Here is a 9,599-nt window from a genome sequence, read left to right as displayed (position 1 = left end):
ACTTAATAATCTTTGATTGTATAGTAGGACATCTTGTTGGTGGAGTGTTTTTGTAATTGTGCTTGTTATTGATAGAGTTGAAAATGGTTCCTTTTATTGTTTGATTCTGTCGTTTTCATGATAATCGTTTGTCTAGATATATGATCATTTATGTAGATATAAATTGATCGTTTGTGTTTGAAGTTCTTGACAAATGGTACCTGGTGATAGCCTTTGTCGATGGATGGCTGAAAATGTTCCTGTCCCTTGAGTTTGATCTTGACAGATTTGCATTCATTAGAAGGATTCAAGTTACGTAACTTGAATTTATTTCTAAGGAGTCTCTTGGCTGCAGACGTTCCATTAAGTTGAAATAAGCAGATCTACTATCTTAAGCTTTTCTTTTTAACGATCATGATGTGACCCTCTGGTTTGCTTATCTTTATTATTCATTTGAATGTAGATATGGTGTCATTCTAAAAAAACAGACAGGCATTCCTACTATATGTATGTTTCCTGTCTCCATTTTCTAAAATTAGTCTCAAAAGGAATCGTACCAGACATATGATTCCTACAACCTGTTATGGGATTCCTATTGTATGTATGATTCCTATATGATGGAATGTTGCTTGTGTGAAATTTTTAAAAGAATCATAGTATATGTATGATTCATATGTTCTCTTTGCTATGTAAATAGAGAATTACAGTCCATGGCTGTTGTGGAGACCTTAATTTGATATATATATATATATATATATACATATAGGTCTAAAAAGGGGAATTACATGGAATGTCTTGCTTATTTTAAAAGAATCTAATTATATGTATGATTCTACATTTTGTAAAACTAGTCGTAAGATCGTTCTCTTTGCTATGTAAACAGAGGATTACAGAGATTGCTGGCATTGTTCTCTCATTTGACCCGAAGCCTATCTAGGTAAATTTATTTTTGGATGCCACCTATCTTCTCTTCTTTTTTTTTTCATTGTTTTACAACATCTTGTGGTTCTCTTTGTATTTTGATTCCAATACTTTCTTATGGGTATTCCTTCCACTTCATTCAATCCAAGACATGTTCTAAATACCAATGTCTGGAAAACGCATATTCATTTTTCGTTTTGCTCATTGTGATTTGTGCAGGGAGTTGCTAACCGTGGTGCTTTCATTCGAGTCGGTCGAGACACGGAGAAAGCTGGCAAAGGTGAGGGTTCTTTTAAGCTTTAATCATCATCTCCTTTGCTGTTTTCCAAATTCCGCCATTTGGGTATGTTTTCCAAATTCTGCCATTTTGGATGGCTGATCAGTTTCTCTTGAACTATTTTTTCTATTTCTTAATTGGACCATCTTAACCATCCCATATCAGCTATTGGATGGCTAATTAGTTTCTCTTAAACACTAAAAGTATGTGAGATATCTAAGCCTTTATATAACTCAATACGATACACATTATCACCGACTTTTTTCAACACCCAACAAAGGCCAACTTTCTTTGGGTTTAACTTATTACAAGTGCCGGTTGAAAATCGTTTCTCACGCAAGTACACCATAAGCAAATCGCTTTTAGCAAACACCATGGAACACCTATGTATGTTGGCATCCTCTTTATATTTTTTATATCATTTTAGCACTCAACTTGTTAATAGACATTGCTAATTTCTTCTTCTGTTGCAACCGATTGGATATAAGATGAATGCTTCTAACCATGCATATTTGAGCATTTTACTACCATTACAATAGCTCACATTGTAGAACTCGACATTTCAAATAGAAATAAGTCAGTGCTTTATGATTTGTCATTACTCATCAAAGTTACCAGTTATACATTTTGTATCATAAATAAGTGCATCACATTACATCTTCATCTTATTTTCTGTAGTATAGACTGAAAGATTTGTGTAAAGTTTTTCTAGCCAAGTAGCTAACTTATTTTATTTGAACCTGCAATATCTTCTTAGGGAGCCAAGTGTATGAACTGATGTGCTCCAAGGAGGTGAAAAGAACGTGCTCGAATCGACAAAAGCTGTGAATGGTAACCAACTTTTAGTGAGCTATTTAAGTGATTGCAAGTATGTTCTGCAGATAAGGGACTTGGAAACAGGTCTATTTCAACATCCCATACCGCTAGACATAGGTACTGTTTACAGGATTTCTGGATCCCATCCTATGTCTAACAATAGACATCTTCTACAGAATATCTTCATTTCTGGAACCTCACCGCTAGACATAGGTACCGCTAGACAGGTCTATTGAAACAGGTCTATTGCAACATCCATATTTTTTATTAGCTTCACTAGCTTCCTTACTCCTGGCATTATTTATAGGTGCAACTTAGCAACTGAGCTTCCAGAAATGAAGATATTCTATGAGATTGTTATATCTGGATTTGATCGCACAGAGTTCCAGGTTAATCAGGTAAGCTTATTACTAAAAAAATATATTTTGTGCTGCAAACCTAAAGGCTTTCTTACCGTTATGGTATCTGTCTTTCAGATATACTCTTCTCCCAATGAGCCATATATGTTTTTTAAGGTATTTTACTAAGTGAACAAAAGATCCTCCATAATCATTTAAATCCCATGGTTGTGTGGTTTTGATGTTGATTTGTTTATTTAGGACACTTGCAATAGTTCACAGACTGTGGTGCCTACTATTGCTTCTGCAGTAGTTGGAGATCGGAGGATATCTTTAGGTCCTAGAGCAGGTTGTGCCGGCCTTGCTAGACAACTAGAACTAGGATATCGCCAAGCATGTCTTGCAGCCAGCAGGCCAGAGCTACCTATTGAGGTTGCAGGGCCTGCTATGCACAATTCGATTGGAGAATGTTGGTAGAGGCAATGATGACATTGGCCTGGAAGCAACAGAAAATGGACGAGCAGTGTTATCTTAGGGTCCGCCAAGCACAACGACACCGGTGATGACGGGCACGACCATGACTTTGTATTATTTGTGAAACCTAATGTTGTGTAACAATTTGATTGAGTTAAACTTTAAATAGACCGTTGTTAACTATTTTGTTGGTATTGTGGCTTTCATGATTGATTGTTTCATGAGTGGATTGAATAAATATTTAAAAAAAAACATTTTTAGCCTCAATTTGTAACTGAGGCTTGAATTTAGCCTCGGTTGTTGATAACCAAGGCTGAAATGCCCATGGCTAAAGACTTTAGTCTCAGTTGTTGAGAATCGAGGTTAAAAATAGATTTAGCTTCGGTTGGAGGCAATTGAGGCTAAAATTTGGATTTAGTCTCAGTTGAAAATAATGGAGGCCAAAATTTTTATTTAGCCTCATTTTCAAAAAATTGAAGCTAAAAAAGTTTTTAGCCTCACTTGAAGAACCGAGGCTATAAAAGTCATTTTAGCCTCGGTTGCTAAAACTGAGGCTAAAGCCTTTAGCCACAGGGGTTTCAACCTCGGTTTGGATAACTAAGGAAAAATTGAGGCTAAAGCCTTTAGCCACAGGGGTTTCAACCTCGGTTTGGATAACTAAGGCAAAACTGAGGCTAAAGGCTTTAGCCTCAGTTTTTAACCTTTTTAGCCTCAATTTTGAACCGAGGCTAAAACCCCTTTTCTTGTAGTGCCAACCGACCATGACATAGTGGGAAATGCGGCCTACCGGTATACGGCCCTCATGCGCTCATATATCCACTCGGTCTTGACGTTGGGGCGTCTCCTGGCCACGGAGGTTTATGAATTTTCACCCAGGGACATCTATAGCGCTCGTATGTTAAAACCAAACATTTTCGGTGTCCCATTTGGCCATCCACGATATGCCTATGGAGGCTACGGCCCTAATGTCGCTAGGGCGTACAGTAATCAAAATGTGAGATGCATGAGTCATACAATCCAGTCATGCATCAATCCTACGCATACTGCGTGCTCAAGTGAGATAACCTCCACCTATGAGGGAGTCTCATAACAACATGCTCAATGACATATGCAATGATCAATCACATCTCATAACCAACATGCAGATGATGCGTATGGGCATGTATCATGATGTTATGCTGTCACATACTCATAATCGGTATCAATAACCGGCATCGACCATCAATCACAACAATGTGGACATTTAACCAACATTGTCCCCCAAGGAATGGCCCTCATAATGCCAAACATATAATGGGCCCATAGCCTTACATAAAGTCCTAATATACAACACAATGAGCATTACTCAAGGGTCACATATACGCAATAAGTGGGCCCTGCTCATGGGCCTCAAATACATGACATATGGGCCCTGTACATAAGTCTCAAATACATCAAATAGGCCATGCATCATGGGCCTAATACACATCACAATGGGCCTTATTAGATAGACCTCCTATTCATATTAGGCCTTAAACACGGGCTGCATATACTTTACGCAGGCCGAATACACATCTCATTGGGCCTCAACTACGGGTCGCATATACATCATATAGGTCTCGACATTCGAAATCGGCCGTAATAATCGGATTCGACACTCGGAACCAGCCTCGATACTCGGCCTTGGCAATCAGAATCGGCCTATACAATAGGTATTGATGAGAATGGGTCTAACTAGGCTTAAGGAAAGGTCACCATGTGGGCGTTTAACCATCATTACCTAAAAATGTGGACATTCAACCAACACTACTCCCAAGCAGTGGTCCGCATAGAGTCAAACATAAGGTGGGCCCAAATATCCAATAAGTGGCCTTAATTAGTAATCATAGGTGGGCCTGACACATGAAGCACATGGGCCTACACATCACGGCGGGTCGATACATTGGGCCGTACCAATGAGCCTCATATACAACAAGTGGGTCGCATCAATGAGCCGCACAAATGCACAATAGGTAGGCCCTGCACATGCAGCAGATGGGCCCACCAGATGGTTAGTGAGGACATAGAATGCATACATCTAGTGGGTCACACATCCCACGGACGGTGTGAATAAAACATACATCGAGGCTAATCCTATATGACCTGGATGGTTAGGGTGGAACATATGAGGTGGGCTCTGATCAAAATGAATATGGGCCTAGACGGACTATATGCTACAGGTATGGGCCTATTAATGGGCCCTAGGGAGAGAGGGACAATGCGGACATTAAACCAACATCATCCTTATAATGTGGACATCATACCATCATTGCTCCCAAGGTATAGCCCACTATAAAATCAACATATATACCATGGTGGAATCACACTACAATGGGCCTTATGTACATCCTATTGGGCCTTGACCCATGGGCCTCCAGTACATCAAATGGGCCTTATACATGGGTCTCGTATATACTTATCAAGGTGGGCCTCATTATATGGGCTGCACCAAAAATCATTTCAATAGTTGTAGGTATAACATGTGTATTACTCCACTCATGGCCCACGTATGATGATCAGCACTGTCCAAACATATCCATGTAGATTGGCGCCAATCAAACATTGTCCAGCACTATCCCAACATTATGGACAGTGTGGATACAAAATATGTACATCTAGGCGGGCCGCACAGGTGGACGGTATGGGTGAAGTACACATAGCATGGTGGGCCTGTACAGTGTAGGTGGGCCCAGCACATGCAGCAAGTGGGCCCTACGCCATCAAGACGGGTAGACAGTGCGGATATAAAATACATACATCGGGGGGGGGGGTGGGGGGGGGGGGAGTCCCACCATCTAGCGGGCTAAATGATGCAGATATACAATACATTTATCATGGCGAAATCACACATTGAAATGGGCCTTATATACATAATATTGGGCCTCGACCCATGGGCCCAAATACATCTAATAGGCCGCATCACACGTGCCTCAAATACATAACAAGGTGGGCCTTAACAATGGGCCATAAATATGGCAAGTGGGCCACACCACATGGGCCACATGTATATTAAATGAGCCACACTCAAATATAAGTGGTGATAATGATTTTCACTACTAAAATTTCCAAGGCCCGCCATAACATTTATTTCCCATCCAATCAAATCATAAGATCTTAAGGATTTCGAAGGTAGTCGTTCAATCCTCACCGTGCACTATGGTCCACTTGATAAATAAATCTGTCTTATTTTCGTCCAAACCTTAAAATCATTTTCCAAAAACGGTTGGACGGTTGGATGAAACACATGCATTATGGTGGGTCCCATAGGGATAGAAGGTATAGATAAGTCACATATTCCGTGATGGAGGTCCACAATTGTGGACACAACACATACATAAATGGGTCTTAAGTAAGACCCACCAAAATGTTTATTTTCCACCCAACCTAGGGCCCAACATACTGTCCATCCAGACTGGGCCCAACATGATGTTTATTTTCCATCCAAACTGGTCATAGGGTCACATGGGCCCAGGGCCCACTGTAATATTTATTTGCAATCCAATCTATTCATAAGGTCACGTGGACCTTGGGCCCACTGTAATATTTATTTGCATCCAACCTGTTGATAAGGTCATATACAATTGGGGCCCCACCGTAATGTTTATTTCCATTCAAACCTGTTGATAAGGTCATAATGACCTGGGGCCCACTACAGTATTTATTTTTCTCCCAACCTGTTGATAGGGTCACACGATCATGGGACCTACTGCAATGTTTACTTGCATCCAATCTATTAATAAAGTCACATGGGCCAAGGGCCCACTGCAATGTTTACTTGCCATACAACCTGTTTATAAGGTCACGTGGGCCTAGGCCCACCGTAATATTTATTTTCCACCCAACCTGTTGATAGGGTCACATGGATAGGGAGCTCACTGTGATGTGGTCCACAAATCCAGTCCACCCATTATGTGTGCCCCACCTGGCTGAGGGTCCAGACCAAGTTTTAGTTGCACCCTAATTTCAGGTAGGCCTCACCAAGTGTTTTTATATATTTAGGCATGTCTTCACAAGATTTTAAATGGCATGGCCCACCTGAGTTCCGTATACGGCTGATTTTTGGGGTGGCCTCCTGGTCCGAGGGGGGTCATCCAATGCATGGAGTTGATGGTCGAAACGCATCAGGGTGGGGCCCACAACTGGGGCCGTGAGGCCCTGCCAGACCTTCCGCCCACCAGCCGCAGGCGCTGCCTGCGCGTACTGACAGTGGCAGCGCTGCTGCTGCATTGCTGTTTTTTTTTAATACCGTTTTCTCACGGTTTTTAATAGGCAGGGCCCTCATCAGAAAAATCCGCCCCACTCATTGGCTTCCATATCCCAAGACCATCCAAACAAGCCCGATATGTAGCATATTTTTGGTGAATAAAAACATCTAGGCGGGTTTTAATGGTAAACACTACTATTTCTTATAGTATGGCCCACTTGATTGTCAGATCAGCCTCATCTTTTGGCTCAACGCCTAAAATGGGCTGAGAAGTGAAATGGACGGCGTGGATTTTATACATACATCAAGGTGGGGCCTGTATGAGCGGCCCACCCCAAAGCACTATTCTTCTTCCCCTTTTATTTGCTTGTTAGTACACTACCATGTCAGTACATGCAATCCACGATAGCCGCTCCCTGTCCAGCGTCCCCTGGACACTGGAAAGCATGGATATAACACAATCATCATGGTGGGTCCCACGTGTAGGGGTCCCACGTGTCATCAGGGTGGGTCCCACATGAACGTGGCCCACCATACATAAATCAATCTGATATTTGTGTGTTTCCACCACCATAAGGTAGGGTCCACATGACTTGGACAGTTTGGATGAAACATACCTCAAGGTGGGGTCCATCCAAGTGGGCCACACATCACAAAAAAAAAATGAGAAGGAGAAAGAAAGGAGCACCCACCTTAAGATCTCTTCGTCCTTCTTCCACCAACATGATCTAGAGCTCCAAGGGGACGATTTCAACGGTCGAGATGAACTTTGGAGGGTGGGGATGAGAGATAGGAAGGTGGGCCACACCAAGGTTCTCCATGGAAGCCATGGACGTTAGAGTTACTTGTCTTTGGAGAATGAGAGAGAGAGTGTGAGAAAGAGATGGGTGATGGGAGAGAGGGATGGTGGAGTGACATGAGAGGTAAGGTGCTTGTTGACTTTTTGGGGTTGCTTTTGTACTTGGGCATGGGGAGAGTAATGGGTTGAGTGATGGGTGTACTTTTGACAAGTGATGTGATGGATTTGATAGATTCTCTTGAAATTTGCAATGTGCGGTGTTTTCCTCAAACTGAACGCGGGCTCACACTTCCTGGCACGGGTATCGTCTCGGCGAGCGAGACGCGGTGTCGGAACTGCGGCAATGATGCAGTCGCAAGGGTATAGGTCTCGGGTCAAGCCGACTCTAAAAAATGGGATACGAGTCAGGGTCGGGCACAACTACCGATTATAGGTCGCAAGCTGCCGGAATTCGACCGAGAGGACCGCAGAAGCCTACAGAACGGTACAAGCTAGGATACGATTCTTACAGAAAACATCAAAATTCTATCTTTGTACTTTACAAGTGGCTCTTTGAGATAGTGGTCAAGTTGTGTTGGGGTTATTTGTGTTTAAGTTGAATGTGTTTAGGTCTCGACTTGTTCCATAAAAGACATGAAATCATTGATCATGTTTCTTTGTTAAAAAACACTAAAACACTACTTTAAAAAAAAATTAGGGCAACGCCGACAGCTAAAAACTGTCGGCGTAATCCATCCCCGACGGCTAAAAGTCGTCAAAAGGGCCATCGAGAAAGATGGCGCCGGCATTGCTGTCAGCAAGCAATGCCAACACCCCCTTTCCCGATGACCCATTCGACCAACGCCGATGATTAAAAGCTATTAGAATTTCTCATTAAAAAGTTTACAAATTATTAGAATTAAATTGCCTCTACACTCCACTCGTCTCTCGCTCAAAATGGGCAAATTTTTATGGGGATCACACATGTTGCTTTCCTCTGATTTGCAGTGGGCATATTCCTTGCATTCCTCATTGAATATAGGGAGGATGGTCACCTGGTTCAAGATCTTCCACGCCATCTCTGATACTCTCTCTACAATTCTATTAATAATTGAAAACGGTCCACACAAAAGTATCATAAATGTACTTGTATCATTCTCTTGAAGCTAAGAGCCCAAAGGCCAAAACATTAATCAAGAAGAATGATACTTAAAAGAATAAAAATGTAATTAAGATAAAGAAGCATACCCTTTAACTTCATGGCCAAAGATACTACGGAATATGGGTGTCTGCCCCTACAACATTTAAATATCTAAAAATCATTTGAGCCATCATTTTACAATAACATAATAATAAAAGAAAACACTTGTTTTTCTATATAAATGTTTGATAGCTATTTCAATCAGATTGGAGATGCTCTTGAGTGGTTATTTTAATAAGATTTTAAAGGTGTTTTTTTATTGCTAGATGCCTGGTGTCTTTTTGATTTCTTTACGGGTCCATGTTATACACAGGGAGCATATGACACTTGATACACAGGCACCCGAAAATTGTATAAGTGACATCCATCAACACAAATTGAACCAACTAAATTGCAGAACCCACTCTTGCCAAGTCACAAACCCAAAAATCAGATTGATTGAACAATCCTAACCTTTGATCCGTGGACACTTGTATGTTGAAATAGGAGCATCGGATATTTTTCTTAGTTCACGAATAAATGTCCACCAATCCCATGGTTAGATAATCAAGTTGTAAATTTTGGTTCATGATCATCTAATCTAGGACCCATAA

The 9,599-nt window shown here is 41.4% G+C and overlaps 1 protein-coding gene across 1 annotated transcript in view; it reads left to right on the top strand.

The window, feature by feature from the left end:
- Positions 1–1,005: 1,005 nt before the first annotated feature.
- LOC131249030 (uncharacterized) overlaps positions 1,006–9,599 on the top strand; it is a 32,191-nt gene continuing 23,597 nt past the window's right edge. The window contains exons 1-3 of the mRNA XM_058249599.1: positions 1,006–1,021; positions 1,120–1,180; positions 1,935–1,996. Coding sequence (XP_058105582.1) covers positions 1,955–1,996 — 42 coding nt within the window. The 5' untranslated portion in view covers positions 1,006–1,021; positions 1,120–1,180; positions 1,935–1,954. The remainder of the gene's footprint in view (positions 1,022–1,119; positions 1,181–1,934; positions 1,997–9,599) is intronic.

Source organism: Magnolia sinica, chromosome 6, assembly GCF_029962835.1.
Source record: "Magnolia sinica isolate HGM2019 chromosome 6, MsV1, whole genome shotgun sequence".
NCBI lineage: Eukaryota > Viridiplantae > Streptophyta > Magnoliopsida > Magnoliales > Magnoliaceae > Magnolia > Magnolia sinica.
Note: the sequence above shows the minus strand (reverse complement) of the source record. Positions and strands in the feature narration are given on the sequence as shown.